This window comes from Pholcus phalangioides, unplaced genomic scaffold (genome assembly GCF_987345545.1).
Source record: "Pholcus phalangioides strain wild (caught in Gottingen) unplaced genomic scaffold, Ppha-v1.0 ptg000011l_1, whole genome shotgun sequence".
Taxonomy (NCBI): Eukaryota; Metazoa; Arthropoda; class Arachnida; order Araneae; family Pholcidae; genus Pholcus; species Pholcus phalangioides.
In genome coordinates this window covers 59,679,797-59,695,132 of record NW_028301604.1, presented here as the reverse complement: position 1 = coordinate 59,695,132, position 15,336 = coordinate 59,679,797, and the positions used below count along the sequence as shown (strand labels likewise).

Below are 15,336 nucleotides of genomic sequence, written 5' to 3'. Positions count from 1 at the left end.
TTAAAAGATTTGCCTAAACATGTAACAGACCTAATAATATTTAAGTTGCGCACGTAAAAAATTTCATTAGTTGAGAATTTTGTCTTTAGAGGACAGATAGCAGCACCTAAACACATGCACCCTTAAATACACAGATATGTTCCACAGTAATTGATTCCAGCACAGCCAACACTTTGGTGGTAAAATGGTAATAAATTACTTCTGTGGCATCAGACTAGAGATGTCTATGCTTAGCAAATAATCAAATAAATACAGTGCATGAAATTTGAAGTGATCAAATAAGGCTTTTGATAACAATTATAGTTAAAAAACTTCTCAGATGCAAATAATGTGATCAAACATTGTGTTTAGTGTGGAAAAATGGTGTAGCCTCTTTTCCTATATAAAAATCTTCAAAACATTCAATGTTGCTGCTGCATTTCATCCAATCATTTTTTGTGTGATTGGATGTTCATGCTGTTGTTAAACTCAGGTATTTTTTTCTTTAAGTTAAATCCATGTTTTTTTTATAACTCAGCCATTACGAATAGTTAGAATAGATGTATTTGATGTGGATTATGATACTTTTTTAATGTACACATGTAAGAGATGCCACGCATTTCTTTAAAAAGTCTTTTGGCCAGAGAACCATGAATATGGTCAGTTGAAAGAAACTGATAAAGAGATGAAAGGACTTTTTTTTATAAACTTTTCATTCACCTTCACTATAGGAAGTCTAATGCAAAAGCAGCACCACACATACATGAATCATAGCAGCTACTATGGATTAATTAGGGCATTGTGAACCAAGTATGAAAAAGTTTGTCAACAAGGGGAATACAATTTCTGACCTCCTACATACTGTAGTCTGCAGGCTAATAACTATAACTGACAGAAAAAAATTAGTCTGGTTCAATCTTAGCTTCAAAATGCATAAAAGAAACCATGAATGAAAAAAAATTAATAGTATAAACTAAAATCCTGATAACTGTAAACAAAGTTTTTAACATGTTATGATATACTTCCAGGTCTTAATTTGCAAAAATGGCCCTAAATGACGACAAGCAGTGTGTACAGTACCATAAGAATAAATTTATGAATATTGAATTTTTCAATAAAACCTTTTGGCTCATTCATCCTGTTCAGTTTTTATCATGATTCTAGAAATGAAATACAGTAAAATCCCAAATAAGAAACCAATATTCTGCAGACCAAGAAAAAATTTCATTAGAGGGATTATCGTTATTTTGAAAAGCATCATAATCATATACCACCAAATTCATGCTGTTGTTGGCAGTTTCTTTTACATCAGCGTTGTTAGAAGCAAAAATTTTATAATTATTAGTTAGTTATTAATTAGTTAATAAAATTCAATTAATGTATTTTTCTGCATATAATTGGCAAATCATGCATTTTTAAAAAACATTTTAATTTTTTAAAGCAGATTATATAACACTGCATATTATTTGCAGCATTTTTTTTCCCTGAGAGGTTGGGATAGAAATTAACATTTTTTAAAATTAATTTGTAAAAAGTTGTTTTTTGAAGATTTGTAGACATGTGTTTATGCGCACGTAGAAAAATCAATTTTTTTTAACCAAAAACATGACCAACAACCTCTTTCATTCCTTGAGTTAATAATATTAATGAATGAAATTTTTATATGCAGATTATAGGCCTCTGCAGATTGTACAGTGATATTTTTCTCAAAGTATTGAAATTCGCGTCTAGGAATTGTGTACAGGAAACTATGGTAGGTGTTTCACATTGTAAACACCTTTAATGCATTACACTTTTGTGTCTTGCGCAGAAAATAACAATAGCAGCATCTCTATTACACTTTCCGGGGGGGGGGGGAGGAGGCAGGTGGTGCAAATACGGGTGTCACTAGATGCCTTTGGGAGAACACAAACTAGTGGGGCCTTTAAAAATATATTTAAATCAATCTTTTGAGAAGTTTAACAAAATGCTGTTGTTAGTGAGCTTAATATATTACAGAGAGATCTATACTAGTAAAATATCAAGTATCAAAAGGAGTTTCATGGCAATGCCAAACAAGATTTGAGAAAATATAATGGTAGGGTTATATGAGTTGAGTAGCTGCAAAAGTAGTCATCTCCCTTTTTTTCACAAATGCATTTTTTTCAAAGATTCTGAGTCTATTTGATCTCTTATACTACCTGGGAACACAAAAATGTTTCAAAACTGACCAGATCCAAGCTTACAATGAGCCTGAAAATCAAAGTGTGCTGCAGATGTTAAAAGTGGAGTTCCTCAAGGAAGTGTCCTTGATCCCATACTTTTTTCACTTTTAATCGATAAACTCAATCAGGACATCGATGAGATTACTAATAAATTCACAGATAACATGAAGCTAATGGGGGTAATTGGGAATCTAAGCGATAGGGAGTTGCTCCAGACCAACTTAAACATGATTGCAGCATGGGCAAATAAATGGAGCATGACATTTAGTGTTGATAAATGCATGGTTGCTCCTTTTGGTTCGAACAACCCAGGGTTCTCTTACAAGTTGGATGGTGTGACTATCCCGGATGCAACTAGAGTCACAGATTTGGAAATTCTCATTGATGAGCGGCTTAGGTTTTCTGAACATTGTTCAGCGGTGGTCAAAAAAGTGAATAGAATGTTTGGTCTCATTTTCAAAAAGGTCTCTTCACGTTCTCCTAAAGTCATTCTTCTGTTTTTTCGACGCTTAGTTTGTCCGGGACTAGAGTATGCTGTAAGGTTTTAGAGACCATACCTACAGAGGGACATAGACTTGGTTGAAGGGGTGCAGAGAAGAGCTACGCGTGTCCTTATTGGCACACAGGGCTTGAGTTATGAAGAGAGACTTCATTTTTTGAATATGTTTACATTGGATGAACACAGGTGTCGCAGAGATATGATCGAAGTGTTCAAAATTTTCAATGGGATGGATAGGATGGACCATGAACTTTTAGTACACCGCCAATCGACTGCTTTTACAAGGGGACACCAGTATCGATTGGTGAGGGACAATGCAAGGTTATGGTGTCGCAGGGAATTTTTCTCTAATAGGGTTGTCAATGAATGGAATAGCTTACCCCCGGAGGTAGTAAATTGTAACACAATTGACACGTTTAAAAAGAAATACGATAAACATGTTGGGGTAAATCGAGAAGCTATCCATACTTAGAATAAGACAACCATAATATTCTTTATGGGCATTGTATAATATTTTATCATGTGTATATATTGTTTATAATTTTTAATTGTGTTATTAATTGGGTTGCTGTGTTTTTGAAATATATGACATCGATATTTGTTATGGGCATCTTTTTCTCAGCCACCATTGCCACGATGGGCACTTTGCCTGTTGTGGCATTGTATTTGTATTTGCAGAACTGGCATTTTGTGTGACAAAAAATTAGCTTTTCCAAAAAATTCTTTTGGAGATGTCCACTTTTGCATGCATATATATATATATATATATATACAACATTCTTAGAGAGCATTCATGAAGAGAGTTATAGAGGAAGTATATATACATATTTCATAGCATGATCACAAAATTTATAATTTTCATGAAATCCATCTTTTGTTGTTGAAAAACAATTGTCTCATTACACTGAAAAAAAAATAATCACTAGAAATAAAATTTTTGGATGAGAGTGTCAAGTGTTATGGACTTTGTAATAAGGGAGCATAAAAAAACTTATGTAAGAACAATTTCTAAAAAATATTACACTTTTGTGTGTGGTTTTCCCTTTTCTAGCTTATGAACATGTTATCACAAGATAAACAATAGAATTGAGAGAATCTGTGCCTTTTTTTTTCAATTACTAAAGCTTTCTTAATCATACTGAAATTTAGTATGCAAAAAAAACCCCAGAAAACATAGAGATATTATGATCTACAGAAACCTACTCACCATCTGTCACTTCCACTACTCCAGTTGAAGGAACAGTAACTGGGACAATAGGTTCAATAGTTTCTTGCTCTGTATCAGCAAGTGGACAACTTGCAAGTGATGCAACTTGGCGGTCTTTGGAATCTGCAAAATTCTGGAATTTGTTATTCACTGTTGTGTCTCCTAAGCATCCAACTAAAGGCTTATAGAATGGAACAGCTGCTGTATTGATGGTATATTTTTCAGGAACTCCACCAAAATATAGAGGTGTTGTTATTTCTACAAGGGCTTCATTGGGTAATTCTGCTTCAACTGAATCTATATCATCAATATCAAGACGCATTTGTCTAATGGTTTTAAAAGCCGAAACATAATGCCACTCCATATCATTGTACTTATGATCTGGACTGGTCTTTATTTTGCCTCCTGGTTCACTATTCATTACCAAAACACCATTAGAAAGTGAAATGGATAAAAAGCTACTCTGATCATCATTAGCAGCATAAAAAAGTAACCCATTCTCTTCAGCTGTCTTGAACTTGAAAGTCAACTGTGCTTGTTTCTCCAAGTTGGCAGATGGCATAGCAACATATCCAGTAGAATCATTCGTAAATGATATCACACGAGCAATCTAAAATTAAATGTTTCATACTGAAAAATATTTTGTTGTGTTTTTCATTATACTTCACAGACTATATATATATATATATATGTACTTTTCATAGACTTCACTTAATTCTCAAGATAAAAACAAAACTAGATTAAAATTGCTGCTACAGAAATCAGTCAATTAGGCAAGACATAACCTTATGCTCTAATTAGTGTAAAACCTGTACGAACATCAAGAGACTGAAATAATATTCTGTTTTAGACATTTTAATTTTACAAAGGTTCATATTGAACCACTAATCACCAAGCAGACTATTTTTTGATTCCATGCAAGACACGTTTCCGTCTCATACAGTGCCCATCTGAAATTGGTTTCACTGCATGTAAGTATCCAGTTCACTGGTTAAAAATTACTCATATGCACTATGTAGCCATAAATCAATGAATTCAATGGATTTTAGACTTTTTTTTTTAATTTATAGAAAAATAATTTATGAATTGTTCTGTAATTTAGGGCATGTAAACATAATGCTTGAACTCACAATTTCCAGTGAAAATTTAATCACAAATGTATTTAGGGAATAAATTTTAACAAGAAATTAAATATTTAAAAAAAAATTTCGATCAACCCAGTATCCCCCTGTATTTTTTATGGTCAATGTCTGTCTAATGTGCAAAGTCTGTGAAGTTTGCAAAATGGCTGACCACTTCAACCATTGGTCAGTTCATAAAGTGCCCAGATTTTTAACATTGACTAATATATATGTAACTTAAACAAAATAGAAGTTATACGAGTTCATACATACAAAGAGGAGGGAAAAATACATATTATATGTTACTTTTTCGGCAGATTGAAGAAAGATGATAAAGATTTCGATCTGTATGCTTTCAAAATCAAAGATCAAATTTCAAATGAAACTTTAAATCAGTTTTAGTAATGTCTTGTCATAAATTCAATTCCTTTAAGATCAGTAATAATACTTTAAATTAAAAAATAGTCATATAAAAATACTTCAATGTGATGCATGCTATTCCGAATTTTACTCATTAGCAGACTGTTTTGACAATTGTGTGCATTTTCGTTTTTACAAAGGATTTCTAATTATCTAACAAATTTCATTTATTTTGTAATAAAACTTTCAATGAAATTTCTGAAGAAAAGAAACAATAAATTTGGCGATCAGCAAGAGTTAGTTGTGTGTATGACCTATCTGACTGTTATTTTCCTTAAGAAAAATTTATATCTGACCATGACACTGAGATTCATAGTTTCAAAGTAACAGAACCAGCACAGAAAATGATGAAAAAAGTTTAAAGAAACAAAGTTTCTAATAAGTTAATGTAAGTGATTTTTAAATTTAAAATAATATAATCAATTTTAATAATAACATTAAAATGAAACACGGGTCTAAACCAATTCTGATGCCTCAGATTACATCTATAGAGTTCCCCCTCTATAGATGTAATTTTGCTGGAGTGAAAGAAGTCTAACCCAATTGAATTGATTGTAAGTTGCCTTATGGCAAGATGACAGAAATTTGATCACACTTACAGATGTTGGATATACAACCTCTGACTCGTGAGACGATTTTTCTTATTTGAGAGTTTTATTTGGCCAGCAAAGCAAAATTAAAAAAAAAAAATCACTGTTTCAAAATATGCTTTAGAATGTGTGGTTAAATTTTATAAGAAATAGAAATAAGCAATGCATTATGAGGATTTGGATCAAATAATATTTTTCTCCTTTAGCCAAAGGTTTGAAGAATATACAAACTGTACTCAAAGCGACTTCCTCAGATGCTCATGAAGGAAACAAATTTAGATTAAAGAAATGTAGGATTAATTTTTTTCTTTATGATGGTACTTAGATATTTAAATTTTTTTGGGGGGTGGTCAAGGCACTGGTCTTTCTGTTTTTGAGTTAAAAAATGCTTCAGTAAAGCTATGGAACATTTTCAGTGTAATCTATATGCCATAATGAATTTTTAAAAATCTTAAACTATATGAATTAGTGCAATTGAATATTGAAGATATACAGAGATATAAATTTTTATTTTCATACTTGATAAAATATAAATAAAAAATTGAAATCTATGATATTATACGTATATTCAACTGAAAAGTATGTTCAGCTTATTATTTAATATTCAATAGTGAGACAATAAGTGAGACATACCGTGACAGGACACCCGCTAATTACTCCAAGTACTTCTTTGTTCTTATTCAAGTCTGTTACTTCAGCACCAATCTGCATTCCTTTTATGCAGCCTTCAAATGCTGTTTGGGTTACAGCTCTATGTAAAATAATATGATTAATATATTTTGTGGTAGAATAGAAAATGTATATGTATATATTCAAATTCTTTTCATCAAAAAGCGGAATTTATATTAAATAACAGATAACACAGTAGATTTGATTTTGAAATAAAAATTCAGTAGAACTTTAAATGTTGCTGGTGTATATCTCCTTCACATTAGACACAATTCTTTTCAAAGATAAAAGGCAGGATGATTTGTACTTATTTTATAATGAAGGCTGAAGAATTTTTGGAAGGAAAGAAAAGAGCAAGGGTTTGCTTCTCTTTGACATCTTTGCTTACATCAATGCATAGCAATAGGGTGAGACAGACCATTTTCACACAAACCATTTTTCTTGTTCTCGGTGTAAATGCTCTGAATGTATAAGAGTATATAGATTTGAAGGCAGGTGCGGATCCAGGGTAATGTGTTTGTGAGGGCAATTTTTTACAGTGAAGGTTTCGATCAGTGAGGCCCAACCTAGTGTCAGCAGATGCTTAAAATGTAAAAATTATTATTTTTTAAAAATTCATTAAAATTTAAAATTCATTAAAATTTAAAATTAATTAAAAATTAAAATTAATTAAAAATTAAAATTATTTAAAGCTTTAAATTTAAAATTTAAACTGATTGAAAATTAAAGTTAATGAAAAATTGAAGGTAGTTAAAAATTAAAACTAAATTAAAATTTATATTAATAAAAATTTTATATTTTTCCATAAGCAACACACTTATTTAAAAAATTGCTTGCAGTAACTAGTGTTACAATTAACAAATAAGCTGTTTTTGACAATAAATTTGGATATCTGTTCCGGCTACCCTCACAAAAAATACTGTATGCAAAAAAAAGGTTTGAGGGGCAGACGGAATAATGTGTTATATTTATAAACATTGTGAGAAATTCCGATGCACATTACCAACTAAAAAAATTCAATTAACAGTATCAAGTGCAACGGTACAAATAAATCAAAACTCTGCGGATGAAAAGAGAGCAGAATATCAAAAGCATATGAAGAATTATTATTTTTAAATGTTCCCAGAATCCTACTTCCTTGTCTTTTCTTGATAAAAATTGAAGCTCACAATTAACCGGACCAAACAATATACGCAAATAAGAATACATCCATATGTATTCAATAAATATTTTTTTCCAGCTTTCATCTCAAAGTAGGTGGATACTTTCTTTATTAATGTAACTTTTTGATCCCTGTGTATCAAAGAGTATTAAACGGTTCTCTTTGTGACATTTTGACAACAATCAGGCAAAATAGTATGAATAAAATAAGGATCTCAGTCAACTAAAAGAAACCAATTCTGAGATACCTCGGATACCTGAAACCTTGTTTAATAGAAACGATCCTTGAATTACTAGTGAAAAATAAATAAATCCAAACCCGACACACAAAAACCGAACGAGTTATCAATTACGTATGTACTGCAGACAAACAATTATGGTCCCTTACCCACAGTGAGTCGCACTGCACTTGAGAAAAATGCAGGCGACCACTCAAACTTTAAATGGCCGCATGTATGCTACCAGAAAAAAAGCTGAACCTACACGGTGCAGCTTTTGCCTCCTCACATGTAGGGTCCATGATAAGACAGTTTCGGTTTCAGTACAACACAGGATAGTTTTGTTATCTATTCAGACTTAGAGTGCCACCACTGGGACCGGTCAAATCAGCTTCGTTTACATCAGTGAGGGACCCCCCCAGGTGAGCTCTCTGTAGTCTCTCTGCTTGTCTCGTTTGATATTTGCTGGCCAATTCATGAGGGCCCTAAGTTGGTTTGTACTTTATTTATATCAGCTCAGTACTTGCCACCCAGCACTGAACCTGACCAAAGGCTTGAATGAACTCGGTACCTTGTTTAGTCTTTACTAGGGCTGGGAATCGATTAAAACTTTTAACTGGTTAGTCAAAAATCTTTAATCGATTAATAAACATTTTTTGAATGCTATTCATCCATAGCAAACGTAGTGGTGCTAACTATATAATATAGATTAATGCTGTAAAAACATATTCTATTCATTTCATGCATCTATCCACTGAACGGACGTAAACAAATATAGAAATAGATTAAGAAATAAAAACCGCCCACTTGAAACTATTATAATATCGTTTCCCCCCCCCCCTCTTTACCAGAAACATGAATGTGCAAATTTATAGAACTTGGAAAACAACTTTTGAATGCTACTCTATGAAAATTATTCTCCTAAAATTTCTTGTTAAATGTGTTTCAATAGGGGATATGCAGTTGCATTTCTTGTAAAACTTAGCAAATATAAGTAATCCAACCAGCTGATAAACCTAAAAGTGAAAATTTGCACATTCATGTCTCAGGCATAACGAGGGACAATATGCTGAGCATGCTTGTCATATCCATATCCTGCAATTTCTTAACTTGGACATTGCTATTTTTTTTAATCTGCAATTTTAGAAATCACTAGTTTTCATTGAATCGCCTTGCATTTCTTCATGTCAAAAAATTTTATCAAAATATTCAAATATTTTTAAGTACTGTCCCTTATCTAAAATGTTATGTATAGGAACATAATTTAAAACATTTAATCGGTTTAGTCAAATAAATAAAGTTAAATTAGAAACTTTTAATAAAAATTTTAATTGAATTTTGATCTTATTGATTAAGTCAATTAACTCAACTAAAATTTGTAACTTTGATTAACAATTGATCGATTAACTGACCCAATTAATCGGACCAGTCCAAGTCTTTACCCTTGATCTCCTTGGCGTATGCACTGAAAAGGTTGGAAACTCAAGCGTCTACAGCCAAGCTCCGCTCACTTCAGCAACTTTTGGAGTTAGCGAATATGCTTTGAAGACTTAGCGAATATGCTTTGAAGACTTAGCGATTTGTTTAGGGAATGTCAAGCAATCTTCTTTCAATTGCTCATGTTCTAAACAATTAATTTGTCTTTCTGTGAACGATTTTAGAAATTTAAAGAAAATTTTGTAACACATCAAACTTATATCCTCTGTTAAGATGGAAAGAAACACTACACCAAAAACACTAAACTTTTGCCCATTGATGGCATGTCTGTATTCACGAATAATGCCTTTTAATTTCCTCATTTACTGCTTTTAATTTTCAAACAAGACGATAAAATCAAAAAATTCTTTAAAAAAATTTCCAGCTTTATACACATTTATGAAAATTTTTGCGTCTGAAACCCATATTTTTTTGTCTTCATATAAAGTATCTCGTACTACCATGGGCTTACACAGAATTTTCTCGAGGGGGAATTATGTTTTTTCCTGAAAAAGAACTCTATAATTTTGACTTGGAGGGGGGGGGGCCTGCGTACGCCAATGCATACTACTATGCATAAAGATAGACTCTCAATAATCCCTCCAGTATCCAGTGTTTTTAGGCCAGTTTTCATAAAGCATAGAAGAGGAGAATATATCAGAACATGTCTATGAGCGGAAGTTTATATTATTTAAATGGGCCTTTTCAATCGATTTGCAGCAATTCTGTGAATTTGGTAACCCAGCACACCCTGGTGCGATATGTGCCAGAATAGCAAGAAGCTACTGTACTAATAATTCATATCTCTATTAGTTCCAAAAATATTCAACTCAATTGACTTTTTTTTTTTTTTTTTTTTTGCTGCTGCTGCTATTTTTTCACTTTTCAAAACAATTTTTTCTGAAACACTCCGATTTTAAACCCGCATGTCTGCTACTGAAGACAGTGTCGTATTTACAGGAGGGAGCTTAGCGCCCTATAGCCCAGGGCAGCAAGTTCATAGGAGCCAAGAAAATTAGTAGAATGGGAGAAAGGAGGTGAAATTTGTATAGCTCTCAATAAATCCTCCTCTGCCCAGACAGCAAGTGACTAGGTCAGTGAGTGACCAAAAGAGTAACCTAGAGAGTTTGAACGAACGTGAGTGAGCAAAAGAGTTTCTTAGAGCGAGAGTAACCATATCATAGCTGCCAACTTTTGAAAATGAAAATCAGGGAGATTTTTGTGTGGACCCGTATTTTATACTAAAACTAGTCCCTAATAAATATAAAAGGGATTTTTCCAAATAACATAGGAATTTTCCACACATAAAAGTTAAAGCATAGGGAATAAAATCCCTACATAAAAATAAAATAGGGATTTTACACACATGGAAGTTAAACTCTTGGGAATAAAATCTCTACGCAAAAAACAAGTGAAATCGGAGGCCAAAACTCCAATTGTGATCTAAAAAAATATTGTGTTCAATCAGAAACGATGTGAACAAACATTCTGCGTGAATAACACCAAAATCATCTGAAGATGAAGGAATAAAGACGTCAATTTTTGAAGAACACTAACTTTTTGTGACTCTTGCTTGATGTTTTTTTGATTTCACATGGGTGATGATGTGGCTTTCCACCACGACCGATGTTTATGTCTTTAACACAACTTGTACAAAAAGAAAAAGTCAGCCTTTCTCTGGAACGTTTGATGAAAGGAGATTCGTTCTTTAAAATTGATTAAATTTTTTTGCTTATCAGTGTTCATGTTTCATTATCGCACGTATGTAACTTCAACAAAAAAGGAAGTTTTGACCACATGCGCATCACTATAATCTTCAATTATTATCCAGGACTATTGACTGCTAAGCTATTTCCCTGCCCGATAAGACAAACAACTTTTCTTGTTACCATCAGAGGGTTTGTAAAACTTCCTTAAAAAAGGAATTTCTCACCATTCCCCCCATTTACAACATGTGACATCATTTCGAAAGGGAAAAAGAAACAGAGACAAAATACTTTTTCCCCACAAGAAATTCCTTAGGGATTGTTTTCAGAAGTGGGGATTCTTTAAAAATCAAGTAGGGAATTTTTAGGGACAAGAGTAGGGATTTTTGTAATTTTCGTAAAAATTCGGGAGATTTAAGAACTTTTTGGGAGGTCAAGAGATGAAGCTAAAATTCGGGAGACTTGGCAGTTATGGCATATGAATGACCAAATAAGTTACCTGCAGAGCGAAAGACTAGTTCAGTGAGTGGAATAGAGGCAACCATCTTAATACATTCCGGGCCCTCGGGCAAAGTGATTTTTGTGAGGCTTTCTACCTGGTGAGACATATTTAATTAGTTGAAAATTTTAACCAGATATCATTTTCACGAGGCCTCCCCCTCCCCGCACTTGAAGTCCCTGTCCGTGGATGGGAGCATGCATTAAGACAGCATTGCCTAGAGCGTGAGCATGTGCAAGTAGCCAAACAGTGACCAACACAGTGTGCAAGCATATGAATGACAAAAAGAGTGACTTTAACGCACGTGTACTTGCAGGAGGGGGAGACCAGCATGTTATAGCACGGGATGGTGAATTCGAGAAAGAGCAGTCAATAAAATTAGATTAGAATGGAAGAAGGGTGGCAAAATTAGTGTAGCCCTCAGGCGGCAAAACCCTAAATGTGCTTCGGACTGAAGAACATCAAAATTACTCTCAATCTTCAAACATAAATTTCTCATTTATGAAAATAAATAACTCATAAAGGATGAAAGCTTTAATTTGGAACCACCTTAACACGAATTTTGGAATTACTAATTAAGAAATACAAAACATTGGAAACACAGACAAAAGTGTAGACCAATTATTGGTGTGCATGGTTAGGAAAAATTTAAGAGTAATAAAATTGCATAATGAAAATCTAATTCCACGATTTAAAATAATAAATTTCTCTTTCAATTTTGTGCAGACTAGGGTTATCAAAAACCTATGCGAAACATGTTTTTCCACTACAGATACATTAAACAACAAAAGCTTACTTTCATACAAAATGGAATGTGTGTGATTTACATTTTTTAAATAATTTATTATGATTATCAAGTGCACAATATTAATTTTAAGACTTTTTGGCTGAAAAGATTCCTCCCATGGTTAAATTTAATTTCCAGAGAACATCCGATCACACAATCAATTTTATATACTGGATTCTGCTTATAATGTTGCTCAGTACCAAAACTTGTGGAGGGAGGCGGGTTTGGTGTAACGGGCATTAGACCTTACTTATTAACCAAAATGGAGACCCAGTCTATATTCCAAAGAATTTCTAACCAATAGGTCAACACCGGGGTAAAAGTCAAAAGCAGGACACTGAGGCAAAAAGTGTCAAGACGATGTGTAAGGAACAAAGTATCAAAAAATAAAAGCAAGAGCTGCAGAAAAAAAAGGGCATGACTTACAAAATTGGATATGTATGAAATGGCCCTACTGGAAAGAGAGAAAAATTGCATGACATACTGAATATAAAAACTAAATTGAGAAAAGATTTATTTGTGCATCTGCGGAAGGAATGCAGAATTAGTGGCTAGAAGATGAAAAACTGAAATGCATTGAATAGAAAGTCATCACATAGTTATTATTTTAAGAGTGTCTACTATACTAAATGTTTGAATATTATGTTAATGAACAAACAAATGATTTATTTATTTCTGTTTTTGGTATCCCTGTCTGTTTTGGAGCCCTGTCAGCCGCACCCTTGTGGGGCTAAAGGTAAGCTATGCAAAGTCTCTGCCTGGCTATGCTCTGCCTGAGCACAACATTTTTTCATATATTTGTAGCATCTACTTAACTGTGTGTGTGCCTGCAACGAATATTATTAGATAATTTATCATCCACACAGTTGAAACAATGAGTATACCTACCAAAGCAAACTTCTATCAAGACTGATATAATTATAACCACAAAGTTCTGTAAACAAAGTTTCACAATGGTTTCATGAAACCTTAATTAAAACACAGGTTATGATAAAAGTAGGCATAAAAAATAAAGGCAAGATAATTAAGAGAGATTTGGGAAAAATTTTGAATCATGGTGGCTCACTTTTGCAGCTGGACCTGGAATCTCTTCTCTATTTCATTCACAGCAGCTATGACATAATCTGAAATAAATAATTAGGGCACGTACCCAAGTCACCCCACTTTATTTTACCTATTCTCAGGGTCTGGTGCCCGGGGCAATAGACCCGCCTGCTCCCCCCTAGTAGTGACCCTGCCTATTCCTTTCTCTGAAGTCAAGATCCAGAGTGTGTTAAACATAATGTTAGGATTTTAAATTTTTATTTGACATTTTCTTTGTTTACAGTGTCTAGGTACTCTAAGAATTTAGTTGAGGGAAATTTTGACAAACTTAGAGAATTAAACACAGTCATGAAATCTGCTAACATTCAAATTTTATACATTACTCAAAACATTCAAATTTTATACATTACTCAACACATTCAAATTTTATACATTACTCAACACATTCAAATTTCATACACATTTACAGTACTTTTTCCTCACAACAAAATCAGATATTTCAGCATGCACAGGGTGGTAACTATCGACCGCCCAATAATTACACATGTGATTCCTTGTGAAAAACTAATACAGAAAAGTGTTTTCCAGTTTTCGATCGAACGAATATTAAGTGAGTTATAAGCTTTTAAAATTTTGTGACGTGTCATTGCCAAGCACTGAACCAAAGTGCATTTCTCCGCCAGCAGCGGGTTGTCCCTTCTTAAAAATGAACTGAAATATTCAATCCCATTAGAAGCCAAGTTCTGCCTTCTTCCTTCACGATTTGCACTTTTTCTCTCCATGTAGTGTGATACTATAACCTTGCTCTTACGTATCGCTTACGTATTAGCTTCGTCTATGTTGGTAATTTTATCGCAAGATTTGTGCCATGTTAGCCAACTGAGATCTGTTTGAAATTTTTTTTAGCCAAATCAACACTTTTTTGCCAAAATGTGCAATTTTTTTTACCTTCACTATTAAGTCTAATTTTCAGAGGGAAAGTGCATACAGTGCATACATGTTTACTGTGCGATCATTATTTTACGTTGTTGTTTTAATCAGATTACAATGTTGATCAATAAAACTGCAGTATTTTTTTTTTTTGGTTTTTTTAAATTTTCATCGAAACTGTTACTCATAAAAAGCTTCAATGAGGGATGTAAAAATGGTAGCCTGACGAAGGTGTGACTTAGTGGAAACAGTAAAATAATAACCATTCAATCAGAAACTTTTAATCAAACTTATTACGCTATGAATTGACGTATTCAAAATAATTTTTGGTTTTGAATTTTTCTGTTGATATTAACACTATTCAACTCTGATTTTTTTTCTCAAGGATATTTCAGTGATTTTAAGGTGTTTTTGGAGCACTAATTCTTAATCTGACATTGGTTTTATCAGATCTGCTCTAGTTTTCGAGTAAATGAAAGTTGAATTTCGATGGTAATACCATAAGCAAAACGTGTATCTATTGGGAGGGGGCGAAGCAAAATACGATAATTCATGAAATTTTCGGAACTTCTAAATGATAATATTGCATTCAATCAATCCGTTGAAAATTACCTGTATCAACGTTTTTGATTAAATAACAAATTCAAGAAAACTTTGACTAAAAATAGGAAAAACCATTAAATTTTTTTTTTTAATTTGGGACAGAGAAAAAACAGAAATAACGAGACTATTCCAGAATATACAAGACAAAATGAAGGAGGTATGGTCACCCTATTCACAGTGACTAGCTCATTTTATTTATTTTTATATTATAAAAAATCTTATT

The 15,336-nt window shown here is 32.9% G+C and overlaps 1 protein-coding gene across 2 annotated transcripts in view; it reads right to left on the bottom strand.

Annotated features, from left to right (window-relative positions):
• The window catches only part of LanA (laminin subunit alpha), a 308,555-nt gene that overhangs the window by 26,359 nt on the left and 266,860 nt on the right, over window positions 1-15,336 (bottom strand). For both annotated transcript variants that reach the window (XM_089239807.1, XM_089239808.1), the window contains 2 exons: window positions 6,654-6,771; window positions 3,890-4,499 (listed from right to left, as the gene is read on the bottom strand). In XM_089239807.1, coding sequence (XP_089095933.1) covers window positions 3,890-4,499; window positions 6,654-6,771 — 728 coding nt within the window. The remainder of the gene's footprint in view (window positions 1-3,889; window positions 4,500-6,653; window positions 6,772-15,336) is intronic.